The sequence below is a fragment of the Alosa pseudoharengus genome, unplaced genomic scaffold, assembly GCF_046254945.1.
Source record: "Alosa pseudoharengus isolate Yale_2024_CS ecotype anadromous, Long Island Sound unplaced genomic scaffold, YU_APseudo_1.1 YU_APseudo_1.1_scf_7, whole genome shotgun sequence".
In the NCBI taxonomy this organism is placed as follows: Eukaryota; Metazoa; Chordata; class Actinopteri; order Clupeiformes; family Clupeidae; genus Alosa; species Alosa pseudoharengus.
In genome coordinates, this window is record NW_027468859.1 from 20,256,630 (window position 1) to 20,279,497 (window position 22,868).

The following is a 22,868-nucleotide window of genomic DNA, read 5'->3' on the forward strand; positions in this document are numbered from 1 at the left end:
AAGGGTGACTATGCACATTTTTTTTGTTAGCTTAATTTACCTGAACTTAACAGCTTTGGAGTCACTGGAATGGTTATATGACTTTTTCTGGGGTGAATGGTGCGGCTCTGGAATGGTGGCTGTCTCGCTTGAGAGGAAAAACCAGCCATGCAACTTTGAACTGGGGAGTCGGGGGCCCGCCGGCCTCAGAGACAGAAAGTCTCGCGGTCGTTGTAACAAATTGTTTTACTACATTACACCTGCCTAGAACAAGGTAGCGATGGAGTGTGTCAGACATTTGTTATGGCAGAGCCAGCGAAAAGAAGCAGAAAGCAAGTAAACCATTGTCTGAGGAACAGGGAAAGAGGAAACGGCAGACTGACCGATTGATGAGTATTGTAAAATATATACTCTGAAGCTGTAGGGGAAGCTCTGCAGTGAAACCTACAAGCAAAAAGCGAGAAAACTGCATACGGTACAATGCAGATAATATGGTCACGAGATGCCAGCCTACATAATGAAAATGGAATTTAAACATTTTTATTCAGACACGTATCAATTCATCAACACATTTTATAGGTTCATAATCAAATTGCACATTACACTGATTTCCCTATCTCATTCATCTATGTTGCTCACAGAAACATGCTGGCTGAAACTTAATGCATAGGCCTAACCACAGAATAATCAGCAAGTTGATACTGAGGTCACACATCGTAGTCATAATACTCCTCATTCTCTGTCTGTTCCTCTGGGTCAGAGTCCTCTGCATCTTCCACAGTATCCTCTTCACATCTGTGTTGCTCCAGAAGAGATACCCGCCAGTGTTCCCCTAGTGTTGGTGCAGGTTCCACGCACAGCTCCTCCCCGATGTCCACTTGCCGCACCATCAGCGCATGCTTCACACGGAGCAGCTCGCAGGTGCAGTTCCAGGGGTTTCCTCCCAGGAACATCCTCTGCAGGCGGGGCAGGTGAGCCACCAATCTCAGGCTGAGGGAGGACAGTCTGTTGTTCCGCAGGTTCAAGACCTGCAGACGCTTCAAAGTTTTCATCTCCTGTTCCCGGATGGTGGAGATGCGATTTTGCTTCAGGTCCAAACGAACTAATGTGTCAGGAAGGCTGAATAGTGGCAGAAATGGGGAACAGGGTTTTAGTTCATGAAGAGACATAAATCATCTTTCTATGCCTGATATGCATCGATATGTTCCATTCACTTTTAGTTACCTAGTTATTTCTATTATGAAAATTGGCGTATTTGTGTACGCAATAAATATGTAACAGTAAATTGAAAATTAGTTAAAAGCTCTCAGGGTTACATTTTGCAACAGATCACAAGATACTTATTAAAATATAAATGTCAGATGTTTTTCCTACCCTTCTGGAATACTGGTGAGGAGGTTCTGTTCCAAAGCTAGGTTTGTAAGTTGGAGGCAGTTCTTCAGAGCATTGGCCTCAAAATGCCTAATGGTGTTGTTCTCCAGAAATAGATGTTTCAGGTGTCGCATCCCAGACAGGTGCTGATAGGTGACCTCCTGCAAGGCGTTCTGCCTGCAGTCGAGCGTCTCCAGCTTAGGGGCAAGCCTGCTGGGCAGCACCTTTAGCTGGTTTCCCGACAGCTCCAGTGAGGTCAGGTTGGGCAGGCGGAGGCCCCCGTCAACGGACGAAACCTTGTTGGCCGAGACCGAGAGCACCGTGAGGTTCCTCAGATGGGCCATGTCCCGGTTCCGGAGGGCCCGGATCTGGTTGCGGTCCAGGCCAAGGTGGAGTAGTGCCCTGGGGAGTTCGTGGGGCACCCGCGTCAGGAGGTTCCCTGACAGCTGGAGAGTTCTGAGCGACTGCAGGGAGGCGAAGAACGCAGAGGACAAGGAGGAGATGCGGTTGCTGGCCACGCTAAGTAGGTTCAGCTGTGGTAGCCGGAGGGCGCCGTTGACCACCTCAATGAGGTTTCCATCCAGATACAAGCACTCAAGTTTCACCAGGGCGGAGAGGCTGTTGGCTCGGAGGGCGGTGATCATGTTGCTCTGGAGGTCCAGCACTCGTAAACGATGGAGCCCCTCGAAGGCAGCCCCCTGCAGGGCATGGATGTGATTGTGGCCCACACGCAGGACCTCTAGGCTGGACGGGAGACCACGGGGCACGTGGCGGAGCTTGTTCTTCTGCAGGTCCAGAACCCGTAAAGAGGGCTGTGCCTGGAAGGTGTTGACCTCCACTAGTTCCACACCACAGGACGAGAGGCCCACCTCCTGCAGGTCTGACAGGCCTATGAAGTCTCTACCCTGAGAAGAATCACCCCATATCAGAAAAGACATGTCAACATAAGCATTTATTATCTCTCAAAAAAAGGAAGTACACACAGCAATTTAAAAATGATTAAAAAGGTAATATACAATTGTTAATGAGTTATTGAGTCATTAAGAGTATCCTGAGAGACACATGAAACATGAGAAACTGTGCACTGCATGTTGTAAACGTATAGTAAACTTTTAATAAGTTACTGACAGTGTCATAACCTATAATCAACCATAAGGACTCCAAATGAAAGCCACTCTTACAATGAAATGCAAAGCATGAAATGCTACCTCATAGCTGTTATAGTTTGAGCACTTAAAAACTTCACACAGTACGAAATGCATGATACAAACAATTAATATAGCACATATATGATACATGTGAAAAACGTTTACTATCCTGAAACTGTATTATGCAGAGTTAACAGTACCTTAATCTCGTTGATATGGTTGTAGGCCAAATTCAGTTTAGTCACATCCGATGAGATACCAGTGGGTACAGCTTGTATTCTGAAACACTGCATTGACTTTGTATGCTCACACACACATTTCTTTGGGCACACATGACTGCGTATACAGCTAATACTATGAAAGGCAACAATACTAGTGAATAACCAGTACACCCACATCATGAGAAGTCTTTCCCATTAGGCACGAACAGGATGCAGCCTTCCTGAGGGTCTTCAGAACCTCAGCGCTTAAATAGCTCAACCAAGCGAGAGCCAACCCAGGTCTGTCCTGGCTTTATTTGGAACAATGGGCTGAGATTTTTATCTTGGTTAAAAAACAACATTTGACACTGACAAGGAACTGGCATAAATGGTAATAGATTGTCTCTCTGTTTAGAGGGACGTGAGAAACTTGCTGATAAACAATTTACAGCCCCATTCTCTGACGAATGCAATTTCCTGTTCTTAAATACAATGCCCCCCACAGTTTCTTAGTTCATTGATAAGTGTATGTTCTACGGCCTACCACACATATGAAATCTAAAGGCATTCTGTGAAACTGTTTTATTCAACTAAATAACAATATCTACCAAATTTTGAGGCGATAGGGACCATAACTGACAAATTAAAAATACATTATTCAGACAGCTTATATTATTTACAGTATAAGTGACACAAAAGAGTTGGGCTTTAAGTAGGCTACACAGTGTTTGAATACACACATCCAGACATAACAATGCTTGCAGCTGGCTGACAGCATGAAAATTTTCTTTTTGTGTATACACTAATATCTACCTATTTGGCAAAGGGAAAGGATCCACTTAAGCAACGAAGGAAAGCAAGGAATATAATTGAAATCCCTTGGGCATTAAACCTTCTGAACAAGATATGTGTATAGGGCATGAAATCTAAACAACATATACACCTGGGTAGGTTATACTGACCTTTACACATGCCACTGAAGTAGAAAAGTGCCTGAAATACAATCCTGTATTATTTTCTTAAAAAAAAAAAAAAAAAAACATGCGAAGGTCCACAAGACAAGTCTACGACGCTCAGGACAGGCTCCTGTTTTAATTGTAGACTTACAACCTTGCAACCACATGCCCTCATCAGAATTTCCATGCCAGCATGCCATAACAACGACATAAAACGCAGTCAGCACACCTCGAAGGAAGTTAAACTGCGCATAATATTAAAACAAGTATGACCAGTGTGAAATGGTTGAACAGTGATGATGAATAGTTATTTAACATAGTTAGCATGCCAATCATAAACAGCTTAAACAAGCGACAGATAAAGAAAATGTGTGCAGCTGGTTTTCACAAACTACTGTAAACAAATGTAGGCCGAACCAAATTATGTAGGCTACCTACCGGTACTCTGACCATCTGACTGACACTGCTCTGGCAGAATAGATTTCTAGGCTACTGGCAGAACCCTCCATGGGCAGAACACACGACCCACGTGAACACGCACTAGAGTGCGTTGAAGGCACGCAACAACTTAGAATCAAGATGGCGCCCCAAATAACATCAGTTTTCTTTTTACTTTCATTGTCGTATTTGACCAAAGGAGCTCTTACACAATTCAATTCGGTAAGAAATTCGTAAAATATGTTATGTTAGCGTGTTACTCTGAGATCTCATTCGCATTAACGTTAGCTCGACGGTAGCCAGCCAGCGGTAGCTGCTAACGTTATTGTTGGAAGATAGCGGTAACGTAACGTTAGCCAGCTAGCGAGCAAGATAATGCATGCAGGTCATTGCCATCTGCACATCTAGTATGTAACGCGTTTAATTACATGTAACATAGAGAATAACACAAATGTATGAGTCAAACAAGTGTCATTTGAGAGTCATGCTGATTTATCAAGGATTTTGTCAGGTAGCCAGCTGGCTTACTTTAGCCATTAATTAGCACAGTCCCTAGCCAATGTCAGCTAGGTTTATAACAAACAACAAATGCTGTAAAGAACTTAACGTTGAACATGCTATTGTTTGTCTAACAGGAACATATTTTGCTCAACGTTACAACAGCTGGTGAGCACAATGAAAGTACCCAAAATCTACAAGTAAGTATGACGCGCCATCGCCATATAATCGGTGTCGTCGCAATCTTATTGGGATGTACTGTGGCTGTATAAACTTTACACAGTGTATCTAAACTAATCTGACCTGTTTTCTTTCCAGATTAGTTTGAACTTTACTTTCGTAGCCAACCAGAGTTACATTAACGAAATTCCTGTGGCGTCGGATGTAACTAGGCTACCCTGTCAAGCTTTACTTTGTAAGTAATGTTAACCTCATTTGTCATGTAGCCTACTTGGTCTAACTGATCACTGTTGCCTTTATGTCGTGTCATAGACAGCTACGGCAATCTTGACATTGTTTCTATTTCTCTATCAGTGGACAGCAACAATAGCCGCACCACGAATGCCTCGGGTCTTTACACGTCCTGTGTAATGCGGGTCCTTGTGGACCAGTTGCATCTGAGGAGTGATGGTGGGGAAGATGTGTTGGTTTTGGTGCTCAATGAGGAAGTCATCGAGTTAGAAGGGAAAGGGGTAAGATTCTACCGAATATACGGTTTATTAATATAGAAATGTGGCATATACCTAACATGACCTTGGGAAATCACCGCTGAAAGATGGTAGCTGAACTGATAATCGATACACGGACCTACATTGTCTTCCATAATAAAAAATAGTGATGTCTGTTGACGAGGAGCAGAAAATAAGTAACTGGAAAGTTCAGCAGCACAGTTGAAGACATATTAAGACTGATGATAATTGTGTTTACTGATTTAGTTTTTTTTTTAGATTTAGTTTAATTTTGTTTTGTGCTGCAATGCATCTTCACTGTCATTTTATTCCATGACATTTCTGCAGGTTCAACAGCAAGATGTGTGCGAAGTAAAACTAATGGTGAATGAAAATGTGGAGTCCCTGACACAGTTCATCAGCATATACCCAATGTCCAAGAACAAACTCTTCTGGATATCAAGAGAAAATGATATTGTCTTGACTAATCCTCCCATTAATAAGAAAGGTGAGCAGCACACTATTCCTGTCATTCATTGAGAAAGTCAGCTTTCAAGATAGTCATTTCAGCTTAAGCAAGTGTGTGTGAATTTCAGAGACAATGTTTTGATAATATAGCCTTTTGGAGTAATATCTCAGGCATACTTATTACTAATATTGTACCAGATTAAAAATAAAAGGATTCCACATAGATCTTTACATGCAGAATAAGAATGAACTCTCATCACCCCCCTCTCTCATACCTATAATAGTTAGCAATACCATACTGTTGAAGCATGTGTCTATCTGCCCATGATCACCCCGCCCCTGCTCAGTGGAGGACCAGATCGTGCTGCACACCACTAGCCACTATCCGTTTAAGCACGCTGAGACCACCCAGGAGGAGACCGCCGCCCCGGGCAAGCTCCCCGAGACCCCACTGCGCATGGACCCTGACCTGCTGTATGACAGTGAGGAAAAGGAGGCTATATCCGATTACCTGCTGCCAGAGTCATCTCTCCGGGCGTCCATGTCCTCGTATAATGTAAGCTTTTCAAAGTCGCTTTGGTCAAAAGCATGTGCTGGATACCATAACCATAATATAATACTCACTGTTGCTCCTTTGCACACATGCAACACTACCTTTGAACATCACTGGTAACAGCATGTTCATATATGAACTGTAAATGTATTGGAATAAATAAATTAAATAAAATGATTTTTAATTATTAATTATTATTATATTCATAATTAAATATATATTATATTATATTAATAATTTCCCTCTGGGGATGAATAATCTATATTCAGTTGAAGTGTTTGCCCACTCATTTGTTGTCTTATGACCCCTCTTGCTTCATTCTCATCATGCTTGTCCAATAATGCATTTGCTTTTCATAACCGCATTTCCTCTGCAAATTTGCTGTGCGTAATCATCATCTGCTGGTTTGTTTAAGCCCAGTCATCCTTTCTTGTTTCTGCCAAGTCATGTTTTGTGTCTGTTTATGTCCCCAGGCCATGTGTGAGTGGGTGGAGCAACTGCGAGAGCGTCTGCGGCACTTCTGGGCCGAGTCCCTGCCCGTCTTCTTCCTGGTCATGTGGGTGGTGGTGGTAGGCGTGGTGGGCTCGGCAGTCATCGTGCGTGTCCTGGACCTGATCTTCCCCACCTGCGAGCACCCGTGAGTCCCTCTGTCTGTCTGTCCGTCTTGTTCATCACAGTGTGGTTTTACATTTACATTTAGCAGATACCTTTATTCAAATCGACTTACAGAAGAGAGTAACATTCAAGCTACAGTGCAGAGGAGACCTTAGCTAAGAATTACTACTGCATTGTCAATACTAATACTAGGGATGAGAGTTTCGGTTACACTTTACTTGACAGTATCGACATAGTGACATGACACTGTCATGAACGTGTCATAAACAAGTCAAACGTTTATGACAACGCTTCTGTTTTGTCATAACAAGTTAGGGTTAGGATAAGAGTTTCTTATGTCTTATGACCCCATCATAAGTACTAGTCAAAGGGGAAGAAGAAGGTGGAGGTTTTCCACCTACCACTATTTTTTGGTGCGAAAGGGGAGCAAGGAATATTTAGCAGTCAGGACTCAGGGCTGTGTGTTGTAATGGTCACCACCACAAAAACCTTGGTGAAGATTCGCTAGGCAAATAATTATGGGAATTTACCAAGAACAACTTGAGATTTAACGGTGAAACACATAAGGACCATTATGGCTGATGTGTTGTGAGTGAACAAGTACAGAATACCATCACTGTTGATATTGGTTCAGTAGTCAATATTATAATCAAGCTTATGGCTAATGATATTTGTATGAATTTTATTTTCTGTGTCAGGATAAGCCAAACATTCCTGACTTATTCCTTCTTTTGTGCGTGACTTTAGGGGGGTGTTCCATCTGAATCCTGCCACACTGATGCCCGAGGATGAGAAGTGCACCCTGCTAGAGAACATTGAAGTAGAGCTGGAGGAGGAGGAGGAGGAGGGCGAGGGCGAGGGGAATGGAGCTGGAGACCAAGAGAAACAGCAGGCATAGGGACAGCTGTGGATCTGCCCATGAGGCCAAGCGGCATTCGTTCGGGTAAGCCAGCGTTTCCCAATTCTGTTGGCCAACACCACAGCTCTGCATGGTTTGGGGTCTTTCCCAAACCATACTTGGCTGAACTCAAAGAGATTGAGCCAAGGCTAAGTCCATTCTTTCTCTCTCATACACGGCTTGGAGTTCGGCAACAAGATGGGGAAACGCAGAGCTAAGGGAAACCAATGACTTTGTTGTAGCACTTTAAAAAACACATGTATAGATCAACATTTTCCTCATTGATTTTGTTACCAGGAATTGTGGTCCTTTGTTATGACACGACTTGGAATGATAATATAACACTCAAAATAACCTATTTAAAACACTTTGTAAATTCTAAGAAGGGTGGGATGTATCTAATGATTGTTACTTTTCCGCACCTGCTAAGATCGATGTCGTTTATAGTTACAGCTGATAAATAAGTATTGAATACCGTTCTTTTAGTGAACTAGAGTCGCATCTTAGCCATGAAATGGCTAAATCTGGTTCCCCCACCTTTAACTTGATATATTTGTGTTTTTAACATGCATTGCTGAATTCCCAATTCCTAGGAATTATTGTGTAACAAGATTCATGGTGGTATGAGAAGTAACTGTAATGAGATGTGTGCATGTCTATTTCGAAATCATGAGAAGCATTTTACATAGTTATCACCAATTGTCACATTTCAGCTGTAAATAAAACAAAAAATGGCTTAGTTTAGTTCATAATTTAAAGCTATGAATCATCTTGATTCCAAAACCTTTTGCATTGTGTGAGGTGTAAGGAAATGTGAGGGATTGTTAAATACTTTTTTTTTTTCAATGCTAAAGCTTAAAAGGGGCTCTTACTCAGACTACTGTTATGTCTGCTGCTTTATTTTTTTGTTGTCTGTTACGTACTGGATGTTTTTTTTTCCTTTAAAAAAAAATACAGTGGCTGTACATGTAAAAAGAAGTAATTATCGCAGTAGTTGCATCTCGCTGGCGTATGAACCGCAAGCTATCCAATGGAGCACTTACTCACTGCAATCACAGCATCGACCAATGATGTATAGAAGGCTCCAGGTCAAAGACTATACAGCAGAGCGCTTTAGAATCTTTGCTGTAGGTTATGTCTGCTTATTGCATTACTGGCATCAGTGTTGGTTTGAACAATGAACCTAATTATTACCTCCTCCAAGGGGGGGGGGGGGGGTGTTGTGTTTTCATTACCTCTCCTGTCATTTGCTCTCCTGTCAGTGGACATTACACAAAGACGTTGAGACCGATTTTCACGAAACTTACTTTAACTTTGTGAGAGGGTATTTTTTTTGTCATGAGTGAACTAATGGCCTTGGTAGAGGTGTGGCTATTCCCTTTTCTATTTTGCAATAGATTTCAGACAGTGAATGGCACTGCTTAATATTGTGCAAAATCCAGCAGTTTATAGCACCTGCTCTTCTGCCTAGTCCCCTTAAGAACGTGCTGGGTAAAGTCATCCCACTCACAACCATAAGCAGACTGATTCATTTGTGCTTCTATGGTGCCTTGTTTACTTTACCCATAAATGTATTTATGTATGCCACGAAAGCATGTTAGCATGTTTTTTGGTGTTCTCCATATAAAGGTTAATGACACTTCACAACCTTGAACTCTGTACAATAAAATAAATTGCTATTGTTTACCAAAATACGATGACCTGTTCTTATGGTGTCGCTTGTCTGTATCAGCACTTATAAAAAAGAAAACCCTAATGTGTGTTTCCTTCTACAAAGTTTAAATTTATTCAAATTCAGTTTTACTTAGTGTATCACGATTGTCCACGTCTTCATAATAATGCTCCGTTATATAATATAAGACAAATGATGCTTAAAATGTCTAGTGCACACAACAGTGAAGACCAATCATCAGGCAGTTGAAGCACTGACTGAGCCCGATATCACTGCATAAAAACCAAAGGTTGTGGACCGCTGGCTGTCAAGTGCTTTGGCAGAACATCCTTGCTGGTTAAGAGCTCCTACGTTAGAGATAACGACTCTTAGCTCTGTGGTCAGTGTCGGACAAAATCAACCAATGAATAATAATGGAATGTGCATAGCTCCCCATTGTCCAAAGAAGAGGTCTCATTGGTCAAGGTAAGGACATTTTTGTCTTATCGTCCCTCAAGTCTCAACATCACTTCATATAGCTTATCACATGATTGGGTCGAAGTGCAATGTGTCCACGTATTCAACATTGACATGGCAGTGCTGCGAATAGTGTTTTCATTCGGTGATCAGCTGCACAAAACATCTGGCCAAAAACAACAATTGAAAAGCTACTGGAGAGCAAAATCAGAATACAGACTCTTCAATGCTGGCAATGAGTGCCCATGAGTCCATGAAAGAAATAGCATCACCTTCAGTGTCTTGTCTGTCAATGGAACGGGACTTGCCAGTCTGTATTTTCAACTTCACGTAGTATGTTGGGAGTAGAGTAAATCCCATAACCCTTAGAGACATGTTCACTCTAACCCCTTTAACTTGCGGCTGATCAGTTTTCACAACAAAGGAGCCTCCCTTTCTATTCCACTAGCAGGACCCGAACTCTGCAATCCACTTCTCGTACTTCTCCAGGTCGGACACCGAAACAGACTTGGAGACCTTCCTGAGCGCTGCCTCGAAGTCCTCCATGGTGGTGGGCATGTGCATCTCGTCGCGGGAGATGTTCCTGATCTCCTCGGGCGTCAGGCCCTCGATCCGGCGCCTCATGGCCATCAGTGACGCATCCCTGGTTGCAGAGGGAACACACTTTTTTACAGTTCTGAATCACATTAGTAGTGGGGAGCCTGTACACTTACTGTAGAGGTGCACTGATCCGATATTTAGATCGGATATCAGCCCCGATATTGACAAAATAGCTGGATTGGGGATCGGAAAATTTAGCAGATCCATGGGCCGATCTATTTACTTCAATTTCTTGGACTGAGCCGTGGCATGCACGCACGCAACGCGCAACTAGCCATTTCCTGCCACTACTACTTTTGGTGTTTGTCATTAGGCTACATATACCACCATGTGCCATAGATTAATTACAATCTTCGTGCATTTTTATTGCATTTTTAGGCAATACATGAAATGCATGATGTTCAATACAAAATACTCGAAAACCAAATACATTGTCATTTCATCTCTTATCTGTATACACTTTGCCTGGTATCAAGAAATGCAAACTTTCACACTGGCTGTGAAATACTTCTCATTTATTATTCATTCTCATTTATAACTCTGTGTGAACTCCCTAGGTTCTCGTGGGGAAACCGGACTGCACCACTATTGGTAATGTAAGGCCCAACTTCAATTCTCGTAGTGTGCCATGCCATTCTCCTCCATAGCTGATAAACTAGTTACTTGGTAATTGATTGGTGATACAAATTATTAATCAAATGGAGTCAGATTAACGAGTATGTAATAACATCATTGCCATTTAACTCTTCACCCTACTTGTCCACACAAGCTCCTTGAAGTGAGGATATAGCTCGACGTCTCTATGTTTCTGAGGTTATATATATATCATTTATGAGCTTCTTACAGTGGTGACCCCTTTCCGTGATCGATTTAATGTGATGACCTAAAGTTCTGGATGCTTAATTTGGTGAGTAGATGATCCGATATTCTCAAAACCATATAGCAATGTTGTTTTCCTGAGGTTATATTTCTAGTAAGGAATCTGCTTAATCAGATACCTAAGCAATTAAGGTGTGAATCCTAGTTAAACGGTAGCCTACATATATTGAGATGTAACCCGTCCCTGAACTAAGGAATATTGCTAAAAGGTGTTGGGGTTGGAGCCTAGGCCTATATGGCCTATGATTGAACAGTATTTCATAGAGAGATAATTCTTTGGAAACACGTTACGGATTGCTGATTGTTATTTCACAGCCAACACGTGGCTAGTCTTGCGTAAAATTTCATCAAAAACATGACTTAGCTCTCTCCATTAAACGAAAAAATGAACATGGACAATTATGGACATGTAGGTGAGATTTGCTCTACTCCATGCATGGAAGAAAAGAGTAGATGGCACACTACAAAAGTTACAAAGTAAAGGCATCTCAATTGACAATAGCGAAAATGAGATATATAAGTGGTGGTTTTGCACTGAAGTGTATCAGCTAATACAAGAACGGTTTCAACTTATGGAAGGCATTATATATTTGCAGTTTACAAAGAAAATAGAGGAAATTGAAAGACTTCGCAGTTTAGTGAAAATGCCTGCGGATGTGAAAAATGTTGCTGTTAACACAGACGAAACACTGATTTTTCTGATATGAGAGACGATGATGCTGCTGTTAACACAAATGAAGCCTCTGATAATTCTGATGTGTCAACATCTTTGCAAACTTTTTCTGATGTGAGAAATGCTACTGATGAGATTCCAGACCATGTTGTGCAAGACTCGTTCGGAAACAGATATTTCCATGATTATACTAGCCTTCTATTTAAATGTTATGCCCAATAGTCTGCCAAGAGGGCGTCCACACATGGCTGACTGGGTGTGTGGCAGACACATAGTGCTAACATTTAAATGATCACTCAATTTTATGTACTAGGTTTGTTGTATGCTCCTGTATAGAGCAATAGACTCTGTAGGTTTTTTGTGTTTTCAAAGCACCTAGACTGTACAGATAACCTAAGTAGTAAAATTATTCCTTACAACTGACAGGAGAAATTTTCAAATATTAATTCTTAACAGTCCCGACAGGATTATGATTGTAATGTCCAGAAGTGATAAAGCACATATACATACACACACATTCAAGTGAATTTTCTTAACATTAACGCCACAAATTGAGGAATTTGGATTGTTGGGAGTAAGATACATGAAAAAACAGACTAATTTGCCTTTCCTTTTGATTTATTTGACTTTCTTTTGGGTTTGAATTTTGATGTTTTCATCAACAAGAAATTATTTATTTTATGTAACAACCTTTTCAAACTGAGAAACACCAGAAACGTGTTTTATTTCTTTTATTCCAGAATTTGCATATTGTTTTTGCCTGTTCTACTCTTTCCCCTATCTTTTCTTTTTCCTGTCTCTCCCTATCCCAACTCTTAGAAAATAAGACTGTTGCTGTTCGCCCACAATATAACGAGATGTTATGTCAAAGCTATGATATTATATGTCTGATTTCAAAATCCCAGTTATGGATTTGAGCCATTGCCAGGGTCTGCTCAACTCCCCAGGTCACCTTTACACAGAAGACAAAGACATTCTCACCCAGAGGGTGTGACAGCTAAAGGACTTGTGACTGGAAACCTGGATAACTAATGGCAAATGCATGGCACAGATCTGAGATTCTCCTTCGGACACTATGAACAACAATGAGAAGATGGACGAAGGGTCTTGTTTTGACATCTGTGAATTTATGAGTGACTCACGCTGTCAACTGGGCGATCTGTAAGGCCCGTCTTTTGCCCAAACCTTATGCATTTCTAAAGAATGCCTTTTTGCAAATTACATGTGTGGATGCCTGTGTTTGATCTGTATTGTCTTAGCTGGCCATGGCCAAAGATCCCCAACACCCGCTAATGCATAAAGTGACCATTTGCTCCTTGTTCTGGCCCCTCTACTGAGAGATAACTCAGTCCTGGGCCTACTCTTGTCTTGTGGTGAGATAGGCCAACCTCATTATCATACAGTATTGCTCTGTAAATATGTGTTGTGAATAATACATTCATGTTTGGTCTTGAATTAATACTTGTAATGTGGGCAACCGTCTGATTATGGTTTTGGTACAATTGAATGTATCTGTGCATAGTTGTAGATTAAGAATTAAACTGTAGCATAAAGTTATGATATCCACCTGGGCCACACCCATCCACCTCAGACAACAAAGGCTCTGATGAGTCGGGGGTGGCCCAAGTGAATGATAAAAGTGGAGGCTCTGATGAGTCGGGGGTGGCCCAAGTGAATGATAAAGGTGGAGGCTCTGATGAGTCGGGGGTGGCCCAAGTGAATGATAAAAGTGGAGGCTCTGATGAGTCGGGGGTGGCCCAAGTGAATGATAAAGGTAGAGACTCTGATGAGTCGGGGGTGGCCCAAGTGAATGATAAAAGTGGAGGCTCTGATGAGTCGGGGGTGGCCCAAGTGAATGATAAAAGTGGAGGCTCTGGTCCTCCAGGGCTCTTCTGTCTTCTTTCCCATCTTGGGGCTCTTCTTCTCTTCCCTCTTCTCTCTCCTATTGAGCTAGGCCCTTGTCTGTCTGTCTGTCTTGTCTGTCTTGTCTGTCTGTCTGTCTGTCTGTCTGTCTGTCTGTCTGTCTGTCTGTCTGTCTGTCTGTCTGTCTGTCTGTCTGTCTGTCTGTCTGTCTGTCTGTCTGTCTGTCTGTCTGTCTGTCTGTCTGTCTGTCTGTCTGTCTGTCTGTCTGTCTGTCTGTCTGTCTGTCTGTCTGTCTGTCTGTCTGTCTGTCTGTCTGTCTGTCTGTCTGTCTGTCTGTCTGTCTGTCTGTCTGTCTGTCTGTCTGTCTGTCTGTCTGTCTGTCTGTCTGTCTGTCTGTCTGTCTGTCTGTCTGTCTGTCTGTCTGTCTGTCTGTCTGTCTGTCTGTCTGTCTGTCTGTCTGTCTGTCTGTCTGTCTGTCTGTCTGTCTGTCTGTCTGTCTGTCTGTCTGTCTGTCTGTCTGTCTGTCTGTCTGTCTGTCTGTCTGTCTGTCTGTCTGTCTGTCTGTCTGTCTGTCTGTCTGTCTGTCTGTCTGTCTGTCTGTCTGTCTGTCTGTCTGTCTGTCTGTCTGTCTGTCTGTCTGTCTGTCTGTCTGTCTGTCTGTCTGTCTCTCTCTCTCTCTCTCTCTCTCTCTTTATCTGGTGTATCTGTTATCTTTAACTTGTCAAGTTCACCTCTGTGAATTGGTTAAGTTTCCTTTGTTACCATTTGCTACTTTGCTACAGTAGACCATGTGAGTTTACTTGAACATTCGACTGAAGTGATATTGGTTACATCTACCTTTAAGACTGAATGCCTATTAAATCGTTCATTTGCCTACCAATAGTATATCTTCAATTCTCGTAGTGTGCCATGCCATTCTCCTCCATAGCTGATAAACTAGTTACTTGGTAATTGATTGGTGATACAAATTATTAATCAAATGGAGTCAGATTAACGACTATGTAATAACATCATTGCCATTTAACTCTTCACCCTATTTGTCCACACAAGCTCCTTCAAGTGAGGATATAGCTCGACGTCTATATGTTTCCGAGGCTATATATATATATATATATATCATTTTACGAGCGTTCTTACAGTAAATAGAGGGGTTTAGCGAGTGATTAGTGGTGTAAGCCATTTCAATGTACATCACTAGCATGGGATTTTTATCTGAACAAAGCTGTTTTTTGGTGGGAGAAAAATATTGTATGTATTTGTGTGTTTTATGTTTGCTTCTTAGATGTATTATTTGGTAATAACTGAACTTGAATTTGAATGCTGCTCCAAGTTGCTGCTGGTGCACAACTGTTTATTTTATAATAACAACAATTCATTACATTTATTCTTAAGTGTTATTTTGTTACATTTTGTGTTAGGAAAGAAATGTTTAGTTATGGAAAGTAACGTGTAAGTCAAGCCTGATGCCTTAAGTCTCTTCCACATGGTGAGGTATACAGTTTATTTATTCAACAATGGTATCGCGTATCGACCGATACACAAAGCTCAGGCATCGGTATCAAGACTGAAAAAATTAGATCGGTGCATCCCTACTGTAGACCTTGATAAATTATACTGCAGGTGCAGCTATTTCGCAAGAATAAATTCAAAGTAACAGTACTTCACGTTAGTTAATCCTTTCCTAGCCGTGGCGGGAAATTGGACCGGCGCTTATGTCCGGTTTCCATGGTGCTATTTTTATTGGGGTAATTGGGGGCAGCCGTGGCCTACTGGTTAGTGCTTCGGACTTGTAACCGGAGAGTTGCCGGTTTGAACCTTGAGCAAGGCACCTAACCCCTCACTGCTCCCCGAGCGCCGCTGTTGTTGCAGGCAGCTCACTGCGTCGGGATTAGTGTGTGCTTCACCTCACTGTGTGCTGAGTGTGTTTCACTAATTCACAGATTGGGATAAATGCAGAGACCAAATTTCCCTCGCGGGATCAAAAGAGTATATATACTTATACTACTTATTTTACAGCTGGGTGGACTGACAATGCAGATGATGTGTCTTGGCACGCCATGCAACATCAAGTCATCATCTGGGACTTGAGCCAGTGATCTTACAGCTGCCAGCCTAACCCCTTAGACCACTGAGCGCCAGTCTGCACGCTACCCTTTCTTCACGTAGGGCCAGTTTATTCATGAGGGAAAAAAAAAGAGCCTCACCTGCACACATTAGTGATATCTGCTCCGGAGTAGCCCTCCATCTGCTCGGCGATCTTACCCATGTCCACGTCATTAGCAAGCTCCAGCTCCTTCAGATTAATCTTTAGCAGGTCTACTCTTCCCTTGGCTGAGGGCACACACATAAAAGTGATGTTGCGTAATTACTAACCTACCAAGTTGATCAAAGCCATGCAAAACATTAGCATGGGACTAAGCAACAATGCCATTGGAATTACACAAATTAATCCTCAGTCTTACTGCTGTACAAAGCACACATTTGGCACAGCAACTCTGCAAGGACTGAATTAACATTCATCAGCTTTGTTTTCATCATTGTGATCAACTCTTAGTTAATCGTTACTTGTGCTTTATATGTGCTAATAGTCAAAAAACAGTAATACAGTGCAAAAATACAGTAATATGTAAATGTTGCACTCATTTTGGAAAGCTACAAAATGCTAAAAGGGGGTGTAAATGTTGCATTCACTTCAGAAAGCTACAAAATGCCAAACAGCTAGTGTGCTATATAATTAAATACACACACACACAAGTGGCGATTTCGAGTGACCATCCAAAATGCCACTGTGGGTGCCTGCGTCCCCACCACAATGCGAAAAAAGTTCTACTGCATGTAGTGTACAGACACTACAGTGTAGATCTGTACCTGAGGGCAAAGGGATGTAGATCCTCTTCTCCAAGCGGCGACGAAGAGCTTCATCAATGTCCCACGGGAAGTTAGTTGCAGCCAGCACCATCACCATTTTGGAAGGGTCATATTCCATAGTACCACCAACACCTGCAAAACCAAGGCGTATCGTAATTGTTCACCTTTCTATTAGTGTAAAGCTGCCACAGTGTTCTGTACGTATATGATGATTAAGTCAACTGTGTCTATAAATTCATTCTGTCAAAATGTAACATTAGTACAATAATTGATCCGTCATTTAACGTTTTCTTTTCTGTTCTGTTCAAAGATAAAGATCCTTAAATGATGGCCAAGTATTGGTAGCTTCTCTACCATCCATCTGGACCAGGAGTTCGGCCTTCACCCTCCGGCTGGCTTCATGCTCTTCCGACGTTCCTCTACGGCTGCATATCGAGTCAATCTCATCTATAAATATGGTGGTGGGGGCATAGAACCGAGCCTGTGAGTAGGGGGAAAAAACACAGGAGTCACTTGGTCAGCTATTTGTCATGGTAGTAGTTGTCATGGATGGTTTCCAGCACTGTATATTGGTCATTAGACAGACAGACAGACAGACAGATACTTTATTGATCCCCAAGGGGAAATTCAAGGGTTGATATACTATATAATAAGGGTTGATTTCATACTTTATTAAACAGTGTCCAAGTGAAGAGACTAAATCCTACAACCATACTGTTATAAAAGCTGACTTGTTCGTAGACAGCTACATCATGTTTGAGCAATATATTCCAGACCAAAGTGCAGAGTCTGACAGCACTAGTAGCACAGGATGAAACTGGAAGTAAGACAGAGAGAGGCTGTCCACTTACCATCTCAAACAGCAGGCGCACCAGTTTCTCCGATTCTCCTCTGTACTTGGAGGTGAGGGTGGATGAGGAGACGTTGAAAAAGGTGGTTCTGCATTCAGTGGCCACTGCTTTGGCCAGCAGTGTTTTGCCTGTCCCTGGAGGCCCAACCATCAGCACTCCCTTGGAGAGGAGGGGGGGGGGGGGGGTACATAACAGGACAAAGTATGGTACCATTACCATACCATGTTGTGCATGCATATACTACTTAGCCATCATTACTGAAAGGGTTTAACAAATGATCAACGTGAGCTGGGTCTGTACCTTCCATGGCCTCCTGATTCCTTTGAAAAATTCAGGCATCCACATGGGCAGGACAACAGCTTCTTTTAAAAGCTTCTTAGCTTCCTCCAAGTCTGCAATATCATCCCTGCAGATACGTTTTAGTGCGTTTTTAATTTACAGTTACATTTTTAAATTCCATGACTTTTCCCTGACAAAATAAAACTGAATTTCCATGACCTACTATATAATGAAGGGTACAATATATACAGACCAAAGATTTCCGAACAGTCGCATAGTGTTCAAGAATCTTTTACTTTTTTAAGAGCGGAAGATTAATAAATTGAATAAACAATAAATTGAATAAACAAAGTTAGACTAATCACAACTACTCAAGCAAGCAGTAAAGCTAATAACCAGATACACAACAATTCTGAATGGAAATATTCATTGAACTAAGTATTAAGTATTAATATATTTTGGCAAGTAAATTTTAAACTGCTACAACAAAATTCCCTGATATTCCATGACTTTGTCCCCAAAAATTTCCCTGACTTTCCATGTCTGGAATAGACTTTCCAAAATTTCATAATATTCCAAAAATTCCATGACCCGTGGGAACCCTGTATGTTCTGTTGTGGAGCACTATACCATTTAACATTGGGGTTTTGAGATATTATGTCTCTTTCCAGAGTGTCCACCAGATCTTTGTCTTCACCTCCCCTGTCAAACTTCTTCACCTCCGTTTCAGAGACGTCCGATTTGTTCTGCGGAGAAAAGAACAGGATGCTTATTGGTTTGTTCTGCAGGGAAAGAAACAGGATGCTTGCTTATTTGTTTGCCTGTCACAGAGCTCTGTTCCCGGTGGCAAAACTGGACAAACAGGTTTTTCACTTTGGATATTTGCACTGACAAAGGAATATTTGGTCAACACGGGGGCAAAACCCTCTTTTGAGTGAGCGAGGGTGTGTATCAGGAGTCGCCATTGCATCATGGCGTCCATGGATAATCGTATCAAACAGTAAAAGATCGATCTCTAAGGTTGAGAAGTGACATAAAAAAAATAAACACATAAAATGAAAAACACTTAAACAGTAGCACCATGCAACCCTAAGGCTAGCACCTGTCCTGAAGACCAGTACCTAGTACATGACACAAAGCACTTAAAAGCACCTTGTCGTCTTTGACCTTGGCGTTGTCCTTCTTCTCCTTCCCTTTGGCTGCCTTGGGCCGGTCGCCATTGGCCCCCCTCGGTAGCTGGTGGTGCTGCGCCCGGGGCCCCGCACTCAGGCGCTTGTTGTGCTGCTTGTTGTCCTTGTACGGTGCTGGCGCCCTCCTCACAGGACAGGGGGAGGACCTTTAGCGGTTAGGGCACGAGGGGGAAAAAAACAAAAAAACAACAACAAAATTACTCTTTCAATCATTACAATTGAAAGTTCAACTGGTCTTACAAAATGCCCTTCAAGGTGGTCAAATTATGTAATAAAGTATTGTTAAGGATCAAACCAGATCCTTTCCCTCTCAATTGTATCAACTCTACAGAGAACAACAAAAAAAAAATCAAAGAGCAACAGCAAGAGAGAGAGAGAGAGAGAGAGAGAGAGAGAGAGAGAGAGAGAGCAACAAGGACCACCAGTAGTAATCCTTCTCATATGACTCAGCCTTCAGAGGGCATTTCCGTCAGACAAAAACATTCTCAGACTGAGGCCTCTCCTCTGAAGTCGGATTGATGGTCCAAAGGGCATTTAGAATAGAATTCTTAGGCATTTTCCTGCACACAAGGCATGTGTGAATACTGTTGTGTTTTCAAATTCAACAAGTGTCTCAATATTCAGTAATCAGCAAAGATCAAGCCAAGTACAAACTAGGCAAACATTTTCAAGTCATAATACAAACTAGGCAAACTTTTCCCAAGTTATTTTTGAGATGCTTTGTCTGCTTGCATGATCGTTTTCACCAACCTTCTCTCCACTTGCACTGGCCAGATATCATTATCTTGATTAGCGTTAGTGGGCTTCGGGGGGGCAGTGTCCAGTTGAAAGCTCTCTAAAGTATTCATGATGTCACGCACATGTTTGCTTTCTTCGTTGATTTCTTGCCAAACCTGTACAAAAAAGATCACACAACTTCATATAGGCTACTCATACGGCTATGACTGATGTATTCAAATCGGGATATGTGGAAGAAGGCCAATATCAAGGACATCACCTGTTGCCATTTTTGCTGCAATGCTGTATCCCGAACAGAGAAAAGGTACTTCTTGATTTGCTCGAGGACTCCTTGATAACACACAGCAGCAGAGCTGTAATTTCCCAACAAGGCATACTCCCGTGCAAGCTTGACGTTTTCACTTATCTCGAATAAACTCATTCTGGTAAGGCAGAGAGAGAGCAGTTTCTGAGGTTAGTTTGGTTACAGACAACAAACATTAGCATCGAATGAACTACATTTTAAGTCTGAGTATGCCTGTGCACAGCTCTGTAATTATGTTTAAGTAAGAGTTCAACTTATTTAGTTTACTAACTGGATAATTAGCCAACTTTATGGGCTGCACACAAATGATGTAGTCGACGTCATCATACACTGCTTTCATCTAGCTTGTTTTGTTCGACAATCTTAGCTCCCTCGCTAACAAAGTTTTGGGGCTAGCCTGGTTGGAAATTAAAACGGCATTTCAGACAATAACTAACCGCAAAAACACAAACCCCAATAACTTACTTTACTTAGCTGCCTTTCGACCTGTTGCTTGTCAAAGCTACACAACGCAATACGCGGAAGCAACCGGGAAAACCATCATGGAATGCTAACGTTAACGTGGAAACCCGAGCAGTAGTTTGTTAACGGAAGTAAATGAATTTAATAACTTACTTTTGATTGTATCGCAAAACACTACTAGTTTAAGTCTTTCAGGACGCATGCAGTTTCATCTAAAATGTTTCCTTCACTAATTTACACAATAACTGAACTTTTGTCCTCCAGCGTCTACGTCTTGCTGGAACTGCACCCGCTTCTGGAGGTTTGAAGGCAAAGCGGGCGTCACATCCTGTTGGATAACAGTTCGCATCAGAAATAAATGCTCTCCCAGAGGAGAATTCCTCTGAAATTACTTAATTAACGACTTTGACATACCTCGGTAGAAAACATGGTTATTGCCGGATACATTTAGCATTTCCAACAAAATCAAATAAACACAGTTCAAAGTGGTAGGCTACACAAAATTGCATTGCTGTCAAAATAATTATGGATAATAGCCTAAACTGTGCCTTATGTGATATGGATCATCTATAAATCTAGTCTGTTATGAATATAATGCTGTTTTTGGTTGTTTGGGGTTGATCTGAGTAACTATATCACTTGCTGAGTAGGCTACTAGGCCTACATGTTTACAAAAAAAATTCTTCTGTTTTGCTCATCACAACAAATATAAAATGCATAAATAAAATGCATTTTTTAATGCACAAACACATCCTATTAAAACCAAACCAAATTTGAAAATACTTTAAATTGAATTTCAGTTTCTCTTGAAATCCCTCAGAATGCTAAAATACTTTTTGAGCTTTTTGAATACTGTGACAGCCTATGTCTAAACCCTAATAAGCCCATGATGTGACCCTGGGGTAGTCACATTGCATTTGTACCTTTGTATCCTATTTTTGCCATAAAAAAGTTAGCAGTAGACTTTTGTTCCTACTGAATAAATTCCACTCTTGATGACCTTTGGACAGAATCACCAAGAGTCTGGCACAGGCCAGACATTAGCATCTCACTCAGTCTGATCTCAAAATGGCTTCTTTTTAACCAATTATGCTAATCTTAATAATTTTTATGTTAATTGCCCTAATTAGCCTATCCAGGCATGGCTTGTATAATGGACCTTCACCTCTCTATATTGGCTAATATGAACATATGAAGCTGATGTATGGCCAATCAAGAGTAGCCTGTTAGACATGTCTAAAGTTGAGAAAATAGAGGTTTTGTATTTCAATGCCCTTATCTTTATCTGCACTTCCCCCATTTCCCCCTGCCCTGAATAACCTACCCAATTAATCCAAAACTCTGCATCAAGGATCATTACACTCAGATCCACAAGCCATATAACACCTCATCCAGCTTGGCTTCACTGGCATACTCTTGCATATCAAATCCCATTTAAAATTCTGCTTCTCATCGAAGGCCCCAAACATGCTCCTCCTTACTGACCTCCTGGAGAACAACACCTCTGCTCACTCACTGCAATCCTCCTCAGCAGGTCTACTCAGACTACCAAACATGAACTTCAACACCATAAGAGAAGGCACATTCTGTGCCTCTACTGAGGCTCTGGAATTCACACTGTCCCATCACATCAGCCTTTGTGGATCCTTTGCGGACTTTCAAAGCCATCTCAAATCTATGTCTTCAGACTAGCATATTCACTGTGGCATGCAGGCTACTTATTACTGCATTAGTACAATATTACTTTTATTGTAATGTTTTATGAATTCTATTGTGCCTGTCGCTATGACATGACATTGCCGATTTGAGTTTTTGGTCCTTGTGTCTGAATAGGCCGCTCGGGATGGTAAATCTGAGGAGCGTTAATTTACCAATTAACCAATTCTGCAGATTTGAGGGAAAATTATTTCAAATTTAATATACTGTCACCAATGCTTAAAGCTTTTGGCATAGCCTACATGGCAGGTAAGGGGTTTTAAAAAACTATTTAATACTCTTATCTGACTCCTTAAATTGACCAGATATAACACTAATTCAGAGACAGCTTTCAAATAAAGACTAGATGCTCAAAAGAGCTAGAGGTTGGATATATATATATATATATATATATATATATATATATATACTGACATACTGTATCTATGGAGGCTGGAGTCACCCAAAATTGACCACAAGGGGTCAGTATTGTTCCATTATACGGTTCTGGTTAGTCTCGTAGACTGTGGCTCTAGCTCTTATTAG

General features: G+C 41.6%; 3 protein-coding genes across 6 annotated transcripts; 1 reads left to right on the top strand and 2 right to left on the bottom strand.

Moving 5' to 3' along the window:
* Positions 1–505: 505 nt before the first annotated feature.
* On the bottom strand, positions 506–4,131 carry LOC143110208 (nephrocan-like). 3 transcript variants are annotated; one of them, XM_076273095.1, is made up of 5 exons: positions 4,093–4,118; positions 3,661–3,691; positions 2,895–3,009; positions 1,354–2,255; positions 506–1,098 (listed from the first exon to the last, which is right to left on the bottom strand). In XM_076273095.1, the coding sequence occupies exons 3-5, from the start codon at positions 2,913–2,915 to the stop codon at positions 687–689; spliced, it is 1,335 nt and encodes a 444-aa protein (XP_076129210.1). In that variant the 5' UTR covers positions 2,916–3,009; positions 3,661–3,691; positions 4,093–4,118; the 3' UTR covers positions 506–686. The 3 variants fall into 3 exon arrangements, with proteins under 3 accessions (XP_076129210.1, XP_076129208.1, XP_076129207.1); XM_076273093.1 differs by having other exon boundaries at positions 2,699–3,009; XM_076273092.1 differs by having other exon boundaries at positions 2,699–3,691; positions 4,093–4,131.
* Positions 4,132–4,176: 45 nt separating this feature from the next.
* Positions 4,177–9,484, top strand: ginm1 (glycoprotein integral membrane 1). The gene is made up of 8 exons (XM_076273098.1): positions 4,177–4,314; positions 4,728–4,790; positions 4,909–5,005; positions 5,125–5,282; positions 5,607–5,766; positions 6,074–6,282; positions 6,753–6,916; positions 7,642–9,484. Exons 1-8 carry the CDS (start codon positions 4,234–4,236, stop codon positions 7,790–7,792), a joined length of 1,083 nt encoding a protein of 360 aa, XP_076129213.1. The 5' UTR covers positions 4,177–4,233; the 3' UTR covers positions 7,793–9,484.
* A 66-nt stretch (positions 9,485–9,550) lies between these two features.
* katna1 (katanin p60 (ATPase containing) subunit A 1) lies at positions 9,551–20,939 on the bottom strand. Of its 2 annotated transcripts, none has more exons than XM_076273096.1 (11): positions 20,781–20,939; positions 20,121–20,283; positions 19,874–20,016; positions 19,086–19,269; positions 18,564–18,679; positions 17,955–18,060; positions 17,655–17,813; positions 17,158–17,284; positions 16,804–16,935; positions 16,140–16,266; positions 9,551–10,563 (listed from the first exon to the last, which is right to left on the bottom strand). In XM_076273096.1, the coding sequence occupies exons 2-11, from the start codon at positions 20,280–20,282 to the stop codon at positions 10,365–10,367; spliced, it is 1,455 nt and encodes a 484-aa protein (XP_076129211.1). In that variant the 5' UTR covers position 20,283; positions 20,781–20,939; the 3' UTR covers positions 9,551–10,364. The 2 variants fall into 2 exon arrangements, with proteins under 2 accessions (XP_076129211.1, XP_076129212.1); XM_076273097.1 differs by lacking the exon at positions 20,781–20,939 and adding an exon at positions 20,631–20,733.
* Between the last annotated feature and the right edge of the window lie 1,929 nt (positions 20,940–22,868).